Source organism: Pteropus medius, unplaced genomic scaffold (assembly GCF_902729225.1).
Source record: "Pteropus medius unplaced genomic scaffold, Ma_sr-lr_union100, whole genome shotgun sequence".
Classification (NCBI taxonomy): domain Eukaryota; kingdom Metazoa; phylum Chordata; class Mammalia; order Chiroptera; family Pteropodidae; genus Pteropus; species Pteropus medius.
The window spans coordinates 62388841-62409600 of record NW_024349800.1 but is presented as its reverse complement, the minus strand read 5'-3'; the positions used below and the strand labels follow the sequence as shown (position 1 = coordinate 62409600).

The 20760-nt window shown below is 39.4% G+C and overlaps 1 protein-coding gene and 1 pseudogene across 3 annotated transcripts in view; one reads left to right on the top strand and one right to left on the bottom strand.

Moving 5' to 3' along the window:
• Window positions 1-20760, top strand: part of PPP2R1B (protein phosphatase 2 scaffold subunit Abeta) — a 33600-nt gene that overhangs the window by 6082 nt on the left and 6758 nt on the right. For 2 of the 3 annotated variants that reach the window (XM_039887876.1, XM_039887877.1), the window contains exons 6-15: window positions 3227-3382; window positions 3585-3699; window positions 4142-4212; window positions 4545-4679; window positions 5546-5719; window positions 8263-8323; window positions 12255-12409; window positions 12768-12910; window positions 13281-13372; window positions 17698-17819. In XM_039887876.1, the coding sequence (XP_039743810.1) occupies window positions 3227-3382; window positions 3585-3699; window positions 4142-4212; window positions 4545-4679; window positions 5546-5719; window positions 8263-8323; window positions 12255-12409; window positions 12768-12910; window positions 13281-13372; window positions 17698-17819 (1224 nt within the window). Of the gene's footprint in view, window positions 1-3226; window positions 3383-3584; window positions 3700-4141; window positions 4213-4544; window positions 4680-5545; window positions 5720-8262; window positions 8324-12254; window positions 12410-12767; window positions 12911-13280; window positions 13373-13775; window positions 16185-17697; window positions 17820-20760 lie in introns of those variants that run through there. The other variant, XM_039887875.1, reaches the window with a different exon arrangement.
• On the bottom strand, window positions 4794-4912 carry LOC120622273 (uncharacterized; annotated as a pseudogene).

Genomic DNA, 20760 nt, shown 5'->3' with positions numbered 1-20760 from the left:
TAGCATATAGAAAACAGCACAAAATGTACAACTTAGTAAGTTGTTAGAATTCATTCTCCACTCCCCATCTACTGAAGACTAACACTTTATCTTGACTTTTATGGTAACCGCCTCCTTACTTCTCTTTGTACTTTTATTACTCAGATGTTATAGTTTAAGACAGCACTGTCCAACAGAACTATAATGTAGGCTACCTATTTTAAGTTTTCTAGTAGCCACATTTTTAAAAGTAAAAACAAGTGTAAGTAATTATAATACATTTTATTTAACCCAATATACCCAAAATAATCATCATTCGAACATGGGGCACTGGCCACTTTTCCAGTGCTCAGAAGCCACATGGAGATGGTGGTTACCACATTGGACAGCACAGGTTTAGAATCCTCGTTTGGGATTTTGTTGATTATATTTCCCGTGGTATAATTTAACATTTTATTTTGTCCTCTGTATCTCCTGCAAAATGGTGGTTGAATCTAGAGCAGGGCTTTTACAAACTTTTTCAGTAAAGGACCAAATAGTAAATATTTTAGTCTTTGTGGTTTAGATAGTATCTGCTGTAAACTACTCAGCTCTACTGTTGTAGCTCAAAAGCACCATAATATGTAAACTAATGGGCGTGGCGGTGTTCCAGTAACACTTGATTTACAAAAACTGACTGTCCTGGATTTCGCCAGTTTTTTACCCACCCCTGATCTAGAGGCTCAGTGAGATTTAGTTCGATATTTTGGGGGTGATAAAATCACTTCATAGTAGGGTATACTTTTCATCAAGAGGCATGTAATCCCTAGTTGTGGTATTAGCAATTGATGCTCAAAAAATATTAAGTGCTTAATTGCAAAATATGTGTATATGTATATTCTCTCCAACCACTGTTAGAATTGCTGCTCCTGGCTTATTCGTTCATTAAAAAAAATATTGAGCACCTGTGACATATCAGGCACTGTTCTAGTGCTGGGATACAGTGTTAAACAAGGCATATAAGGACACTGCTGTCATGGAGTTTACATTTTGATGAAGGAAAGCAGATAAATAAGCAAAATATCAGGGGTAAATGTTATGAGGAAAATAGGGTGACATAATTGGGAGTGATTATAGGGCATTTCTCCAGACCGGCTAGTCAGAGAAGGACTGTGAAGAGGTGACATAAACTGAGACGAGAAAGAAGAATGCCAGCCATGCCCTTTCCTGGAGTGTCAGAGCTCCAGGAAAGGAGAATTCCAGGAAGAGAGGACACCTAGTGTGAAGACCCTAAGGTTAGAACATAGTGAGTGAGAGGGACTCTGGTAAACAGATGAGGTTGGAGAAGTTAAGCATGGGACCGATCTTGGAGGGCCTTTAAGAGTTTGGATTTTCTTTTCTAGGTGCAATGAGAGTACACCTAGATTTTAAGCAGGGGTGTAACTTGATGTAATTTACGTTTTTAAAAGATCATTCTGGCTTCAGGAAGAAAACTAAATTGTAAGGTGGGGATTGAGAATAGAAACAGGAAGGAAACGTGTAATAATCTAGGTAAGACACAATGGTGAACCAGGGAGGTATAGTAAAGATGGAGAGAATCTGGAATTAAACTATGATTGGATTGAATGAGGGGAAGAGGCATCAGGAGATCTTGATTTTTGGCTTGAGCAACTGGGTGGGTGGATAGTGGTGTCGTTGCTGACTGAGATGGAGATGATTCTGGGAGGAGTAGCAGCTCTCAGGAGAAAATTAGGAGTTCTGGAAGAGAAGTGATTGATTTAACAAATATTTTTTGGTATCTATTTCCATAGGTGATGTTAGTCCCTGGATTTAGCATTGTTTTTCAAATCCAAAAATATGTATAGCCTAGTTCTGTACTTTTTAGATTGTTCTTTTGGATAGAGAAGTGAGTTTCTTGGGCATATAGTAAGTTTTTGTTGATCTACAATTTTTAGAATTTGTAATATTTTGAAAAGGTAGAGTCACTGTTATCATGTGTGTGTGTGCATATATACACATATGTATGTTATATTTAATTACATATCTATATATACATATACTATTAAAGTTTTGTCCTATTCCTTTGTGCTTATATGTTTACATATTTTCAGTTTCTACTTATATATTTATGATTCTCAAATCTGTAGTCTCAATTCCTAATTTTTCATTGATTTGTCTAAGGACATATAGTATCCCATTGACACTTGGCAGTTTACATTTAGAAAGCTCAGTTCATTAATCCCATATCTTTCTAATTATTTCTGCTGCATTTTTCTAGGCTTGGCTACCTCGAAATTATTCTGTCCTCCATTCTCAACATTTAAATTCAAAGAATATTATTATTATTATTATCATACTGTTTTAATTTGTTTTTCTGTATTTCTTTCCAAGTCATTATCTCATGCTTAAACTCCTGCCGCCCCAAACTAAGTACAGGTTTTTCCCCTGCTCTGAAAGTAGAGCATTCTTATGAAAACTTTTGTAAGCTGAAATGGTATAAAATGAAGAAACAGTCACCTTAGGACACATTTTACTAACAGATGCACAATATAAATTGAGATAAAGTACAAATGCTGACAAACACAGCTCAAAGCAATAGCGCTTGATGCTGACACGGAGTGTGGTTCCCAGGAAAGAGCTTGGTGGGGTCACTCTTGCTGCCCGGGGATGCGCACTGCCTCTATAACGGCTTGTTCACAACAACTGCTGAGCGCTGTTTTTGCTTTTCATCTTTTTCTGTGAAAGCAGAAATATTTTTTAGATTTCTTTCGGGTAGCAAAAACAAATATTGCTAATGTTCTTCTGTAAAACCAAAGTGACGTAAAGTGAACTTTGGAAAAGCAGAAGTACCTGTATTTTGAAAACTGAGCTTCCTGAGTGATTCCCTTTCTCTGTTCTGATGTGTTATAAACAACTTGTACAAACATAGTTTTCGTTTTTATGTCTCAACCTCTAAAACGAGTCTTTGAAGACATAAAAATGTCCTCTTTTTTTCAATTAATCTTTACGTTTTCATTTTGTTTTCCTTAACAAAAAGTCTGTACTCTGACCAATGTAAATATTTTGCTGTGCACTCTTGAATGAGTCTTCTCTGCCTTTATGGCTTTGGCAAAGGGAGCGGCTATTTCAAGACATAAAGATATGAAGCTGCATGTACCGTGGTTTTTGTTTTTTGTTTTTTTAAATGATACCCATAGCCCTGCCACACACCATGCACTCTGGCTGTCAGTAAATATTGTTTTAATAGAAAGAAATTTTGTTCCTTTAGGATTCAGTGCGCCTCTTAGCTGTAGAAGCTTGTGTCAGTATTGCTCAGCTACTGTCTCAGGATGACCTTGAGGTTCTGGTGATGCCTACACTTCGACAAGCAGCGGAAGATAAATCTTGGCGAGTTCGCTATATGGTAGCTGACAAATTTTCAGAGGTAAAATTATTACACTGACATTTTTTAAGTACTAAAGAAAAAAACCCCAAACTCATGAATTTGCTGTTGTACTAAAAGTTTCTGAATTAATTCTTCTGAATGAGAAGTGTTTGTGGCAAAAATATATACTTGAAGATTACACTGTTTTGTTTTCATGTTTTTTTGTTAGTATGCATTAAAACCTATACAAATTCTTTTATAGCTTCAGAAAGCTGTGGGTCCTAAAATCACCCTAAACGACCTCATCCCCGCCTTTCAGAACCTACTTAAAGACTGTGAAGCTGAAGTCCGAGCAGCTGCTGCCCACAAAGTAAAAGGTTGAGTTCAATTTATGTTGCACTATGTGTCATTTATTTTGGTGCATTGCATTATGTCAGTGAATTTTGTGCGTTTTTTGTTCTAGAATATGTTTTCAAGTACATAGAGATGATTTCAATGTGTGGAAATGTTACAGTGTCATCTAAAACTATTCTCATTAAAACCAGCCATTTTATCCTGTTTCTGTAAAAAAAAAAAAAGAAAACACTTTTTTAGGTTGATCGGTGTGACATACAGTGCCGTACAGATTGATGTAAAAGTGAATTTAGAATGAGAACCATTTTTCCTTCTTGGAGCTTATTTGCTTAAACGTATGACTTGATTTAACTTGAAACCGTTGATAAACTTGGTTAAATTTCTTCATTTGGCTCCTTGTAAATATCTCTATGTAAGCATTATTTTCTTCTATTTTTCAGTGTTCTATTTTTCCATCTCTTTTAGAACTTTGTGAGAACTTGCCCATTGAAGGTAGAGAGACTATAATTATGAATCAAATTCTGCCCTATATTAAGGTAAACCTAGCTTTATTTTTTGTTTTACTCTTCCCTATATGAAGGCAGACCTTACCTCAATTTTCTTATTGTTTTACTTACTTTAAAGCTCTTTGAGTTTAAAGGTGGACAAGGGATGAATGCGACAGATATGTTAATGTGTGACATTGTTATTTATCACTGCATTATAATTGTAAAATGCTCTTTGATGCATAGATTTATGTTATCTGACAGATGGTCTAAGAAAATATTATCAACTAATCAATATTGAAATACTGTTGTCTTTTTAAATTTTTTGGAAAACGATATGAAAGTTTCTGTTGTCTTGCCTTTTAATTTTTATTTTATTTTAGGAATTAGTATCTGATACAAATCAACATGTCAAATCAGCTCTAGCTTCCGTAATTATGGGATTGTCTACCATTTTGGGCAAAGAGAATACCATTGAATATCTTCTACCTCTTTTTTTAGCTCAGTTAAAGGATGAGGTAAGTGTGGCTATAAATTCTTTTTTTTTTTTTTTCTTAGGCGGCAACCCATGGTTGACCTCACAGATTGCAAGGACCTTGTCAGCTTACAATCCCTTATTTTTTTATTTTTTACGCCTACAGCACCTGGTCTTCCTAGGTGGTCTCCCATCCAAGTTCTAACCAGGCCTGACCCTGCTTAGCTTCCGAGATCAGACGGGATCGGGCTTGTTCAAGGTGGCATGGCCATAGACTGCCTAGTATGGGGTTGCAAGTTCCCCTGAAAATGAGCACGTGGAGCCATTGATACAGACTTAAAAATGTCTGTCCATTCTCTCTGTCCAATTCCTAGTGATACGCACTGGTTTCTTTCTTTAAACTTAATATATCTTTTAAAAAAGGTTTCATTAAATTTAAATATAATATCAATTATCAATATTATAGTGATACCATATTGAGTAATACTATATGCCAGGTATGTTCATGTATACCTTTTCATGTATTATATGTCATCCTCACGACAGTCTTATGAGGCAGTTCTTATCTCCATTTACAGATGAGGAAGCTGAGTGCAATGGCTGAGAACCCAAGTTTTCAGCAATGGCAGATCTAGAGTTTGAACACATGTAATTTGATTCCAGAGCCTTTGCTCTTTACCATCCTATAGACTTTTCATTGAAAGTTCTGGTTAAGATCAGTTACATTTATTTGCTTTGAATTATTTGTGTGCTTAGTATTAAGTATTTCTTCTAAGACTATACTTTTTTTCACCTGCGTCAGTATTTTCTTATTTTAAACTTAGCAGTTTTTATCTCATCATGATAGGAAAATACTAGGCAGAGAACTTGATTTTTATATATGTTTTTTTGGTGCTTGTGTACCTGCAGTGTCCTGAAGTTCGTCTGAATATCATCTCCAATTTGGATTGTGTAAATGAAGTAATTGGAATCCGTCAGCTCTCTCAATCTCTTCTTCCTGCCATAGTGGAGCTGGCTGAAGATGCCAAGTGGAGGGTCCGGCTGGCCATCATTGAGTATATGCCACTGCTGGCAGGTCAGCTGGTGAGTATGTGTGCTCCTTGAAATCAAGGATAGCATCAGATAGTGGAGCAGATTTACCATGGCAAGAAGGAGGCCCCAGTAACTTGTATGATTATGTTCATTTAGACACATTTAAGTATGGTCTGTCCTAGTTTTATTTTCTTTAGAAGTGCATTCATTTCTAACAAAAAGGAATTTTAGAAGCACATTTGACCTCACCACCACCTAAAAGCAAAGCCATAGAAGATTGTAATCAGTTTCTTGGTATATGTGATGTAGATTTTGTGTTATTTAAAGTCTCTGTGACTTAAGACATATTTAACTGAGAGGAAAAGGGAATATGGTTTCAAGGTAAGTCAGCTTTTATTTATGCTCAGCTTCCCTGTTTCTCTATATCTTGAGCAAAATGTCTCTGGTTACTGCTTTTCCTACATTCTGGTTAAAGGGAGTTGAGGAATAAGACTAGAAACTTAAAGAAGTTTGTAATATAAGTATTGTGGCCAGGGTCCACTTTGTCACATTATCTGTTACCATTTGAGTTTCATGATTATTTTTACTCTGAATATCATCAATTAAAATTTCAACACTCGGTCTTAAAGCCACATCTTTTCCTTCCTTTTTCAGTAGGTGCCCTATACAGTTCTAAGTTTGATACACTCTTACCCTGTTGGTAGCATTTATTAAAGTGTATTGTAACCATTAAAATCTATTTGGGGAGATAGGTGATCTTTTAGGGACGGTGTTCAGTATTTTATTTCTAGTGCCTACCATAGTGCCTGGCATTAATCAGGCACTTAAACATTTGTTCAGTGTTAAATAAATGATGACCTGAGTGTTTTTTGAGAAAGCTCATAATGTCATGTCATTTAACAGCAAACATTACTGCAGTTTGTTTCCCCTCTCTCAACCCCACTTCTGTTCCTTTCAGATCATAGCATATAGGATTTATTTTTCCTTTCTTGGACCACTGAATTTGTATTGCTAATTTTGGTATATTTAGTTTATGAAATGCATCTTGTACATGTCTGGCATCACATGTTTCATAAAATTTGAAGTATTCCATTCTTCGAAATGAATGCCAAAGATAGTAAGTATATAGCTAAAAGGGTCAGGCAAAGTCATCTTATCACCTTTTGTTTGTCACTCCCAAGTACCGAGGGGGTCATTTTCTTTTCTTCACTGGTGACTGTTATGGATCACCTCTCCAGAGTGGAAAGCAGCAGTGGCTAGCTGTTTGCTAAACAACTGTCTGGAAGGGAGGATTAATTTAAGTACTTAAATTACTTAAATTTAAGTACTTAATTTTTTTTAACCTCTGCTTCTCTTAAACCTGGGAAGTCAGCAAAGTTTGGTAGCTCTATGGAAGAGTATGGAAGCAAGGCAGATGGTCAGACTTTGGCTGACTCATACCTGTCTAGCAGAGGTGAAATGCATTGGTCATGAACATTTTGCTATACAATTTCAATTTCTTGTTTTATATACTTTACTTTTTTTTTTTTTAATCTGTAAAGAGTTTTATATTAGGTAGTCAGTTTATAAAATTCTTTCATGACTTTTTGTATGGCCTAGCTTGTGGACCATCATGAGTAAAGATAAAGTTGAATCACAAAAACTAGGAAATGAATGAAAGTTAATTAAGACTCCAGAAAAACCCATAAGCTGGAATGAGAAGGAAAGCTTTGAGAGCTGACATGGTAACCTTAGTGTATGCTAAAACTTGTACGTAATCCATTATAAAACCATTTTATGCTATTAAATCACTTTTCAAAGTGCTGAATCTTTTTATTTAAAATATGTAATAACCAGTCAGGAAATTCTTAGGACCCAAAGAAATGTGTAGACCCAAAAGGAGGTGTTAAGAAAACATGTATCACAGCATTCTCCCACATGGACAGAAGTTTCACAGTGCCAGGTCTGTGTGAATCAGCTCCAGGACCTTGTCTCCAGTGCCGGAGAGGCTGCCCTTTCACAGAAAGAGCAAAAACAGGAGAGGCGGGATGCTTCCACCCGTGACTATGCTGGGACCATGTCACCTATAGTCTTGTGCCTGCTTTATTCTCCCTCTGCTTTCTTTAATCCTCTCAGAAATACTCTGTTTACTTGGTAATATCTCTCTTGATGTCAGTTTTTTCATCCTTAATGATTTATTAACCAGAAAGGGAAATTTTGAGAATTATTAACATTATCGACAGGTATTTTCCTGGGTAATTCAGTTTTACAAATTATCTAGAGGTTGCTTGGCAGACGGTCGACACTGCATTCTCTCTACTCATCTGCAGTATTGTATCTAGCAACCAGTTCTCTCCTACTTAGCAGGGCTTGGGTCATCTCACTTATCTTTTCTTTGTTTATGATTTCTATCCAATAAAGTAGACTTACAATTTGTAAATAAAATCCCATGTTATTCTTTTTCTGGCTGATTTCATGAATTCAGCTTGTTTGGAAACAAGTTTTTATTTTCGTTTTTGTTTTTTTAAGCTCTCAGGTCACGGTGTAATCTAAATAGATCATCTTGATTTCTAAACTTTGGAGATGTGTATTAATGGAATTTTCTATATCCATAGGGTGTGGAATTCTTTGATGAAAAGCTGAATTCTTTATGTATGGCCTGGCTCGTGGACCATGGTAAGCAAATAAGTTAAAAACAGGTTATTATGGAAGGCTCCTGTTTTTGCATATATCCCATTTTGTTTATGTATTTCTTTTTTAGAAAAGACCCCCGATCTGACCAGATATTTTACCTTTCCACTGTAGGGATGAAGAAGGACTGATTAAAGTCCCATTAGCTTCCTCTGAACACAAGTGTGACATTTCTATTTTCTAGAAGTTTTTTTCTATCTTAAACTTTATTTTCTCCATTAAACAATCTCTTTGCCCGGTTTCTTACTCATTCTATTACATTATTTTCAGACTCTCTCTTTTATACATATATTCAACTCTTTTCTTATCCCCAGGTCTTCTGCTTGACCATGCAGGCAGTCTTTTGTGCCTTCAGCCACTCTAGACTGGGTTGGACAGGAATTGGCCAGTCAGATGACAGTCCTATGGGGAAGAAATGGCTATTTGGCTTCTTTGAGGTGACATAGAGAAGGCGTACAGGGTCACAGTAAAGGAGTCCAGGAGTAGGAGATGTCAGCTGTGACTTAAGACAGAGAAGGCCTAGATTTCTGCTTTTGGTGAAAGGCAAGCTTACTGCCTGTGCCCTTAGCTGCTGCTGCCATAATGCTGAGAGAAGGTGAGCTGTGAGCTCAGGGCAGGGTCAAATGGGACAGCATTTAGAAAACAGATTTTTTAATACTTTATCTTCTTTTTGCATTTATAACATAATTCACTTCAACAGTCACAGAATCTTGTTCTTCGAATGCCACAAACTATTATACAAATGAAAATTGGTATTGCTGCTTATCATAATATACAAGACTATCGGTGTTATATATAAAACCATTTTATATGTTAATTTGTTAGCAGTTGCCTTTTTGACAAGGTCTCAGGTGTGTCTTCTCTTGTCAGCTAGGCAGCAGTGGATAGGAAGGGTGCCCTCTGTACTGGTGAGATCCAGTGCAAGGCCCCAGGTCCAGATCAACAGCTTCAGTGTCTGAGACCTGTCAGATTAGGGTCCTAGGGGCTCATAACATAGTGTCCTGTGAACTTCAGTTACATATTTTGGTGGATACAGTAGGCATCCTGTTTCATTTCCATAGCATCTTATGTACACTTCATGCATTGAGTGTATCTTTGTTCTTCCGTGGTGCTTATACCTGGATATTTGGGAAGAGTGGGGTATTTGTGTCTGCTTTGACATGTATGCAAAGGGCATATTTGGATCATACGAGCGGTCATATGGTTAAGAGTGTGAAGATGAGGGGCATGAAAAGGGTGAATCTCAGAAAGGCACCTATATATACATTGATAATTTCAGTATTTTCAGACTAGATTTTGGAGACTATTTCTTTTCTCCTCTAAAGTTACCTTTTCATGGCCTATTTTTTTTTTCTTTTCAGATGAAACTTAAGTTTGGCAAATCATAGGAAGAAATTCCTCTCTTTTTAGAAAATCGTGTTTATGTTATTTCTGATACATATTTAACATTAGTAGGACTGACATGTCCCCAGAAGATCATTCTGTACTTTCTTAGAAAGCTGGCATTTTAGATTTATTTTGAGGAACTTTTAAAGTCCCGGTTCCACAAAGAATTAAATTCCCGACATTCTATGTAGGATTGCTCTGTGTAAGTTGATTTACCCCCTTTCTTTTTCCTCTGATTTTTTTCTTCCACTCTGGGAGCACGAGAGACCTTTGTTTGTTTGTTTGTTTGTTTGTAGCGGTATACTAAAGTGGGCATTACAAGCATTCTTTGTTTTGTTTTTTTATTTTTATTTTTTAAATTTATTTTTTTATGGCAACATCGGTTAACAAAATCCAATAATTTCAGCTGTACACTTTAACAGTAAGGCATATATATATTTACACTGTGTGTTTACCTCCCATAGTTAGATTTCTTTCTGTCACCATACAAGCATTCTTTGAACCGATGAAATGTCAGCTCTGATATCATTCTATATTTAATTAATCGCATAGGTTTTTTGTTGTCTTTTTACATTTTAGATAACTGCTATGTATTAATCGATCACCGATCAATGAATTTTTTTGGAATCTTTTTCTTGATTTTAAAACTACTAAAAGAATATTGTGAAAGATCCATAGACGTACAAGGAAGAACGTGTCACTTACCTCTATTCTCATGGTTGAATGGACAATATCGATCAGGGGGAGGAATTTAGAAGGAGAATTTATTTTTTATAAGAGAAAGGAAAAACTATCAATCAAAGTTAGTGAGCATGTAGAGTATGTTAGACATTCAGGGGAACCTTGCAAGTCAGGCAGACCTTGAGGGGAGTGGGATAGAGGGAGGAAAAGAGACAAAAAAAGGAGAGAAAACAGGCAGAACTGTGGAATAGTTTGCATTCTTTTGGCAATAAAATTGAGAGGAGCCAAGAACATAGTAGGCATCTGGCCAAGTAGAGTTGCGTGCAGTTAAGGTATGGGTCCGGGCGAAGCTCTTGCGCTCTCCGTCTCTGGTTTCTGTGGTAGTGAGATCCCTTCCTATGGTAATGGCATTAGGATGAGAAAAATCTCAAACAAATTAAAAAACAGTATTAGAGGAGAAGACATATATTCTAGTCAGCTCCTCCTCAGCGGGCAGAGGGGTTGTGCTGAAGACAGACTGTGAACGTGAAGGGAGAGAATTTGTATTGTGGATAAAACAGTTGACTTGAGCTTATTCTTAGAGAGTGCTTCTAGATACTACTGACAGGTTGATTCTCCCATAGAATTTGGTCAGGTTGCGTGTTGGTAATATATAGTTCCTTGGTTATGCCACCTTGTCTGTTCTCATCAATGGCATAACCTATAAGGCTCTATGGACTGGGAATAGTTGGATACTTCCTGCCCAGAAGTGTTGTATAAACTGTCTGGGATTGGGACTGTGGCTTATATAGCTATTCTTGTCCATTATATCACCAGCAGGGTCGGGCCTACCTGGAGAGAGAAGGATAAGGAATCAGTATCCTCCCACCCTAGATTTGTTATCTAAGTCCCAGTTTTGATTTGTATCGGACCTATGAAATGAAGTAGCACCTGTCTTTGTTTAGTGCTACATATAGCAACCAGTCGTTGAGAAGATAGTAGTTTAGACCCTATTTAGATTTATAGTGTTTTTGGTAAATGATCTTACAGGGGATTATTAGATGTTAAAGCAGGTACCTTTATTCACAGAAGGCATTTGACATGTCACAAAAATTTTTAAGGGAAAATAGGCAAGTTGGTCTGATGTTTTTATTCGCTGTTGCGTAGATGACCACAGTGGCCTCTAAATGACCTCCTCATTGTCTACCATCTAAGTTTAGCTTCCAAGGTGCTCTGTGTTCTGGGTCTACCCTAACTGTCCAACCTCACATTTTCACAGCTTTCAGTTGTTTCCTTTGTGCCCTGGGTAAAATTGTTTGCTCTTTCCAAGAATTCCTGTCCTTTTCTTTCTATTTAACACAAATCCCCTCTAATCTTCGAGGCCCAGTGCAAGGCCTCTCTCTTTCCCAAAGCCTTCTCAGGCCTTCCTGTTCTCTCTTCTCTACTCCTACAGCCCTCATGGTCTTTGCCACACAATTTTATACTTTATTATATTCAGTCTTATACCATGTGTCTTCTTGGAATACCTTAGCTTTTGTTTCTCTGATAGAGTGTTTGATCTTTGAGAGAAAGGGTCTTATGTATTCTTCCTATGACACGGCACATAGTAGACACTCATATTTGTTAATTAATTAATGATGCCTATAATGAGCTCCTTACCTCCTTTTTCCTTAGACATATTATACATTTTGAAGCTGTAATAAAACCAAGTCAGTACGAGTTGTAGTTGAGCATGTTTGCCATTGTATGGCTAAATTTGGAGTATGTTTGCAGAATTTTGTTTTTGGTCCACCTTTGATGATGATGGAATTAAACTAGGTTATGCTTATATGTAAGCAGAATGACAGTATGTTCTTCACCTCTTCTGCAGTGTATGCCATTCGTGAAGCTGCCACCAACAACCTCATGAAACTAGTTCAGAAGTTTGGTATAGAGTGGGCCCAAAATGCCATTGTTCCCAAAGTGTTAGTAATGGCAAATGATCCTAATTATTTGCATAGAATGACCACTTTATTCTGCATTAATGTAAGTATTACATAGCTATTATTGTTATGCTCTGGCTTTGATTATTCAGGATGGTGTTTCTGAATTCTGAATATATTGTCTTTTATTTGGAATGTATTATACTGATTAATTTGGACAGTTAAGAGATGAGAGAAAATGTCATTTTTCAGTGTTCGTTAAAATGTAGTCAAGTCAGTTGTGAATTCTCATCTAATTCCTGGGTATTTTTGAATGCTACCGTGTATCCCTTTTTCAGACTCAAACTAGAAACATTTTCTTGTTGATCAGTTACTTATTAAATATTAATTTGTCTCTTTAAATTTTATGATATTTAAAAAAAATAAAAGTGTTTTAAATGTGCTATCATATCTTTTTCTAGGCACTGTCTGAAGCCTGTGGTCAGGAAATAACCACTAAGCAGATGCTGCCCATCGTATTGAAAATGGCAGGGGACCAAGTAGCGAATGTCCGTTTCAACGTGGCCAAATCTCTACAGAAAATTGGACCAATTCTAGATATTGAGTAAGATTTTAACATCATTCTTATTTTAAAAGTATATTAAAATTTTACCTTGTAGTGGGGAGTAATAGCTAAAATTAAATGTAGTGATTTTCACTTTACCTCAGGTGTGAGTTTGTTTAAATAAAATAGTAAAGTACTAACAACCATTTTTGAGGGTGTCCACTCTGACTTCTGTATTTAAGCTCATATATGTGTACATCATTTTCTGAAGCTAATTCTATTGAGAACTTTAGAAATTATTTTGTACTTGTCAAACTTATAGGTGTTTTAAAATATATACGTATTTTTTTTTTCAAACTTCAAAAATTACCATAGAGCATTTTTCTGGCCCAGAAGACTGCCTTTCACAGATAATACTGTTGGATTTTAGTGCTTTGCAGGAGGAAGTTAAGCCAGTACTACAGAAGTTAGGCCAAGATGAAGACATGGATGTCAAATACTTCGCACAGGAAGCTATAAGTGGTATGTCCTTCTGTTTTCTGCCTTGCAGCCTTTTGCTTTGGTTGACAGGGTGTGAGTGATGTTAAGTGGGCAAGGCGATAAGCATATGGGAGACAGGGGAGGGTGGGGAGCTCCCGTAATGCTATGCCCTCTTCTTGGCCCACATTGAGCAGGCCATTTTCTCAGTTCCATATCTAGTACTGGGTAGGAATGTGATGCTTACTGGTAAAAACTGTTTTGTTTTTTTTTTGTTTGGATTTTAATCCGTTTTTAAAGTTTAACTTTTGATTAGCCTGGCAGAGTGAAGAAGCTGACCACAATGAGAAGTCATAGTTTCATGCATTTGGATCATTGCTGTCATTGTCACATAGATAGTTTATGAACTTTCTGTACCACTAACTTGATTTTGTTTGGAATTTTCCAGTGCTTGCGTTGGCATGATGAGGAGCAGGAGGGAAAAGACTTTACTAACTTCTTATCACAGATTTCTAGTCAATGTGTTCTTAAACTGGGTGGAGAAAATGGAAAATCTTCAAGACCTCATCCAAGCAAATGGCAACGACTTGCAACAAAGCAGATTTCAGTGACTTGATTCTTTCTAAAGATGAAATGGGATTGTTTTTACTCGTCTTCCTTGTCGAGATAATTATATTTAAACCATTCTTATTGTTTGCGACCCATCCCTGACACTCGGTGCAGTCATTTCTTGATTGTCTCCTAATCATTTCTCTGGCACCATCTGGGCTCCTGCATCCTCGCTGCTTCATCAGGCCTTGGCCGCTTAATACTCCTAATGACGCCTGGGCGGGTTAGGACCCAGACATGGAGTGGAGTGATTCTCTTGATGTTTACGTATATCTGTGTGTCTCTCCATCATTCCAAAGTTTAATGTACATGGTTTAGAATAACTTATTTTATAAACACTCTATTTGGGAGATACATTGAGATTTAACTGTAGCGAAAGCCACTTTTTCCTGGATAATGATGGTCTGCATCAGTGTCTTACATGAAAGGGGAATGTGGAAGCTTGGAGTTCATGTGCTGGTTGTTTTGGTTTTTATTTGCTTGATTTTGACTGTAATCATGTCATTCAGAAACCTGAAGTGCAGATGTATCTTGCTGCTAGTGTGTGATGTTGAAACCTAACTGGATTTCCACTGCTTACCACTGTGACTGCTTTCAGAACTCTCTCTCTTTTTCTCTCTCTCTTCCCTGAGAAACTTAAAATTTAGTGCCTCCTAATAAGCAGTAGTTCCACTGTGTCACTGTAAGATTGCAGTTTGGTATTTCAAATGAGTAAAGGAACCACTGGTATAATACTGTGAGGATTTGCTGCTGTTCTTAAACCTCATTCTGCTTCCGGCTATGTGTTAACATCCAGTCCTTACTACATGGCACAGTAGTAGCTTTCCAAACTGAAGCTTCATTACTAATTTCTTGGTATGGGTGATGCTGGAATCTTATCATTTGAAATCTTTGTTTTTCTGCTTTTACTGTAAAACCTCATTAATCCCTCCTAGAACTCAAGGTAACAAGTAAAACTGAAGGAAGGGTCTGCTGAAGCAAATTAATAGTATGTAAGGAAGCCTGTTGGGTCTGAACCACTTAAAAACAATTTTAAAGTTCTCTTCAGAAAGCACCCGTTTACCACCAGTTGATATGCCAATTACTAATCACTCTTTTTAATTATATTGAAAAACTTTCATGAGGATCTTTATAAGGCCACACCTTTTTTGTAGGTGCATTCAATGTATTCTTTATCCATGAAATATATACATCTGTATTTCATGGAGAATTTAAATATTTTTTCATTTAAATCTATTAACGTTTTCCTATTCAAACGTGCCGTGTCTCTAATGAATTTTAACTAATGAGGTTTTGTTAGAGCTTATTTTTCTCTCCGTACATCCTGCTATGTAGTTGGCTCATTTCCATTTCAGTTTTAGAATTGTTTCTTTCATTCACAACCTCTTTTAAACCCAGGGAGCCCTGTTCTGTTTTGTGAAGTCGCAAAGACAACTATAAAACTTTGTACATTAAACCATTATGTAAAGCCAAGTTTGAGCAAATTACTTTCAAGCTTGTCATACCTTAGAAAAACAGAACATTTTAAATCAGAAATTACCTGCCTGATTTTAAAACTCAAATTGTAGTGAGTTCCTATTTTATTACTTTTTGGGCTAAGGATTACATATTTTCCTAAGCAAAAATCTTTTCTACATTCTCAAACTATTATGCTATAAATGTTTTAATTTTAATTTCTTGGTTCTTTTTATTTTTTATTACCTGTAGGTTATGTTCCTCTTCATTGAATTACATATTTGAAAGACTATTGTCTTGATTCTTGAAACAAATTCGCACAACCGTTGCTTTACTCTTTGGTTGTAAATGCCCTTGGTTTTGGGATATGCCCTGGTGTGACACCACCACCCCACCACCCCACCCCCACCTGGAGCCCTGTGCATTGATTGACCTTCTACCCTAGGACTGTGGTAAAGGGGGAGCCCCTTGCCTTCTCAGGTCTAGGTCAAGGAGCTCAGCGGAGACCTGCCTTTTTAAGTGACTCCTTAGGGACCTCGTTGCTTCTTTCTGACTTAAACATTAGGGGATCCTTTTTGTTACTCTCAGAGGAGCTGTTTTTTGGCTCATAACTTGGTCATTTTCTCCACGGGTTAGTTTTCTTATCTTGATTTCACTAGAATGTAAGCTCCAGGAGCTCTGTAAGGGCAGGGATTTTTGTCTGTTTTGTCTTCTGCTGTACTGTCAGCAGATAGATCAGTGTCTGGCATATATAGTAGGTGCTCAATAAAAATGTGTTCAATGAATTTCTAAACTCTCGTCTTCTGATATGTTGCGTTCATGGAACAGGTCATCAAAGGTACCAGACTACATCACATTCTCCCACCAACACAATGAAAGGATTTTACTGCTTTTAAGAAATAAGGTTTATATGACCCTTTTCTAGCCTCCCATCTTAGACAACGGTTCCGTTTGGATTTGTACAGTTGCTTCAAATATAGATTGCTATAATTTTTTCATCCTAGGCAGTTTGTATCGGTTGTTTAGTTGATTAGGACAGTGAAGCAGAGACAAACACAAACCTATGTCAGTAAAAATGTCTCATCAACCATGGAATTCACCCCCGTGTTTCTTTCTACAATTGGTGTGGGGTTTACCCCTCACAGGTTTAAGAGACTGGATCTTATTTCTCTGTGCTGCCAAGTAATGGACATGAAGATGCATCCTGTTTCATAAGAATAAACAGGTTAATATGTGGTTTCTAATGAGGCCTTGTTTAAATAATAGCCGTTAGCTATGATGCGTGGCCCTGGGGGTCTTTGCTGGACAACTTGTTCCGACTTTAAAGAGAGCAGCCTAACCTTTGAGCTTTCTCATCCAGACGTGCAAGATAATTGCATAGACCTCCAGGAGGAAGAAGTATGTCGTTCCTGACCCAATGGTTAAGCTATGGCAATGCTTTCTTGGTGCAGTTTTGTTTAAATTGCTATATTGTCATTGAGTTGACAGTCGTGCTTCCCTAAAGAAATCACATTGGTTCCATCCCCGTAGGGATGGCAGGGAGGGGTGGCCAAAACAAGTTGGGTGCTTGTTCTGCCCTTTTGCCTTTTACTTAAATTCCTCTGATACTTTTTTTTTTCCCCCTTTTGGCACTCTTACCTTAAAGCCTCCTATTTCTCCTCTGTCTGGATGTAACACTCTGGAGGGGAAGGAGCTGTCACTTTGTTTCCCTTGGTTTAAAGGATGAAATGATCGTGATCTGATGTTATGTAACTGTTTCCCTCTGATTCTCCTGTTCCCGTTGTCATCTAGTTCCTTGCTTCTCTCTTTCCTGTTCACTCACATGTCTCCAATTCTTTTTTATACCTAGAATAGTCTCTGTAATCCCTGTTTGCCTCCACGAGCCTGCTGTTTCCAGGAAATTACATAATGTTCAGTTGAGATGGAAATCTTGTGGAGGACGAAGAGAGTTTAATTACTCATTGGGTAGAAAAGCCAAGTCATTTCTTTGGTCTCCAGAGCTGTTCTTTTAAACTGATATTGTCAGTTCTGAATGGAGCCAAGTCGTTTTTATCTGGGTCTCTGTAGGCTATGAGTGACCAAGATGGGGAGCTGGTACTGGAAAGCTAGATGCGGTGGCACTTTCCAGTAAGGTCCTGGGGTGAACCAGCTTCCTCTGCGCAGGGGCCCACATGCTTGTAGGTTCTTGCGCTTCCCCATTGCAGTGCTGGAACAACTGAGGGTATACTGGCCAGGAAGCACAGGTGAGCTTATGAGGGACATGCCCTGGTCACGGACAGTTACAGAGCTGCTGTCTGTATCCCTAGTGGTGGCCCAAAGGCTGAGGAAGCTAGATTTTCCTGTGAAGGACAGTGAAGAGCCCAGTGCCCCTGGGGCTGACAAGAACCATTTCCTGAGACCCAGAGGGCCTGGAGAGGACACCAGGAAGGTAAGTGCCACAGATACTCTGGGCCTGAGTTCTCCTTCCTCATGGACTGAGGTTTGGGTAGAGGGCAGCCAGGCATGGCCTGGTGCTAAAGCACGCTAGGCAGAGAAGCAGTACCTTTAACTGTCCCTGAGATAGTCAGATAGTGGAGACAGTCAGGTGTTCAGGGCCAAAGAGTATATTTTTAAAGCCTGTTGCCCGTTCCTTTTCTTTTGTTCGGGGAATGCTTTCTGAGGGGTGGAGTGGATTTTCCAGAGCTCTATCACTCCTGTGGCTTGAGGTCTCTCCCTTTTGCCCCGGTCAGAGACAGCAAGTCCCATGCAGAAGACAGAAGGGTAGCTTGGAAGGGTCGCTTACAGGTGGATTGTTCCCACTTCACAGAATAGAGACATTTATTTACTACAATTCCTCTAAGTTAGTCATTTCTGTTCAAGGAAAAAACCATTTTTGTCAGTTTTACTGTGTAACAGTTGAATGTTTTACAAGTCCCATTGGACACTGCTCTGGAGGAGGTGTGCAAAAGTTTAAATTCAGCAATAAAAGTTGGTGCTGGTCACTGCCCTGGGACTGTTTGTTAGGAGGGCCACTTATGTTTTACAAATACATTCAGAAAAAGCCCAGAGGAGCTCAGCTGCCCTATTCTGAAGTCAGGCTACATTTACTTTATTTGGAAGGTAATTGGCATTCTCACAGTCCAGTGGGTTTGCTTGGTGAAGATTGAAGATTTTAACATCAAAGAGTTTGCCTTCTAAATCTCCATGGCTTTTCTTCATTTTATGTGAACGGAGGCCATGAGAACTTTCTCCTGTTGTCCAGGCCCTGAACTGCAGTCTTTCATCTTAGAATGTTCGCCCCATTCCTGTGGCGCCATGCACCGTAGTCCCAGGACCTGAGCCACCAGGCGTGTCTGGTTCGGCAGCTCTGAGCTGTTCCTGCAGTGGCCCTGCCACAAGAGGAAGTGCTATGGTGACAGTGCCAGTCACAGCCTCAGCCAGCCCCTGGGCCCTGGTGCTTGACGGGGTCAGCCCTTTGCATCCTTATATCTATTTCACAGAACTGGGACTTAGGGGAGACACCTTGGCTGAAGGAGCAGGAATAAGTTACATGTTTTTAGGTCTAAATCACAGACTTACTTGGGAAGAAAGGAGTCATGTTTTCCTGCAAATTCAGAGTCAACTGGCCATGTCATTAAATGAATGGTTTACCCCTGCCCTGAGCGTGGAATAGTTGCGGCGACCCCTCGGAGGAGATGCGCTCGCATCTATGTGACCCTGCAGTGGCCGCAAGCTGTGGGAACGGTATTAGCTGCCATTCCTTGATCCTCAAGCCTCAGTAACTGTGTGCTCATACCTTGGCAAGCACTTGGCAAAATCTCACTTAATCCTCACAACCACCGCACCTGGTAGATGGTGTCAATTCCATTTTTCAGGTGGTCGTAAAACTCCCCGCAATCCTGTCATGTCTACTTGGGGGTCTTTTCTAGCAGTGGAGGCCTGGCAGTGCTAGGCCTCTGAGGCTGCAATTCATTTAACCCAGAAAAATCCCCTGCTGATGACTCAGGGAGCCTTCCCTGCATTTGTTTCACTTAAGGAAAATGACCTGAGGGTAAGATGGAAAGGGAATTGGCTGTTGCCAGGCAGAGCCCTGCGTGTCAGGGGCCAGCAGCCAAGTGAGTGATCCAGGAAGTCATCCAATTGCAAACCAGAAATTGTTCTTAACCCCTCACTCACTGTCTATGGTTCATAGCAAACTCGCCCATCCGCCCAAATGGGGTCAGAGTAAACCCTGGCTACTCGGAGCCCTGGGAACTGTCTCGGTTCTTGGCTGGCTCCAGGACCCCTTGGGGCCATTCTCTCTCAGATCAAGTGGCAGAACTGAGCCCTGGGATCCCGAATGGTTGCCACGGGGTCCTTTTGGTGAAGGGGTGCCTCTTCGGTCCCTCGGAGACTGGCCTTTGGTGTCTGCAGAGCCATCTGTGCTCTGGATGCTGCGTGTGTCCCCCATGCAGGACCTGCCAGGGAGCAGCGTAGCCACCGGGCACACCCTTGTTGACCCTTGGTCAACTCAGCTTCTCCTTCCTGGTGGTGGACAGGTGATCTCTCTTCCTAGCCAGGTACGACTGCTCTGCTGGACAGTCCGCAGATTGCTCTCTGATGACAGAGCTGGTGGGCCTGTCAGGCGAGAGTTAACAGAGGATTTGTTTATTGAATCACAAAGTAGCTGTCACATGATTTTAATGAAAACACCATTTCCCTGACAACAGTGATGTCAGTCTTGTTATTGCAGGAAGGAGCAGCTGTGAGGGACATTCAGTCTCCATGCTGAGCCCAGCTTTGGAGACAGACATCAAGTGAAGCATCCACAAATAATGGTTGCCGGCTCCAAAGCACCGAATCCACCCTCCTCTTCCTCTTCTCTGTCCGAACTGCACAGACACTGTCCAGAGCCCAGCCCTGTACCCAGAGTCTCCACTGAGATCTCACCTTCTGGACTCCTTGCTCTTTCTACCCTTGTTTCTACTTCTGATTTTCCCAGTTTTCCTTATTTTCCTCAAACTCAGAGAATCTTTAGGGGCCCTAGGATCTCTGGCCCCTGCCTTTTGGCATCTCTCTCTCCTACGCGCTCTAAGTCAGCACTTGCTGGTGAACCAAGCAGTTCCAGCTGTCCTGAGGTGGGGGCCATTCTACAGCTCAGGAATCTCGGCTTTTTCTGGAATCAGCTTTCTGGGGGAGGAGCGCCTGCTTGTTCTGTCTTCGTCTCTCCTGAGAGAGCAGGTTGGGGGGCCTGGGTGCTGCCCGATGGTCTCCAGGGCAATTCTAAGGACTAGTTCTCTTGAACCCAGAAAGTCTTCAGGAGGCCTGAGTCCAATCCATATGAGGACTGACAACAGATCAAAGCCCAGGGAGGTCAGCAGTGGGCTGGTCATGGCCAGCTAGAGCACTGT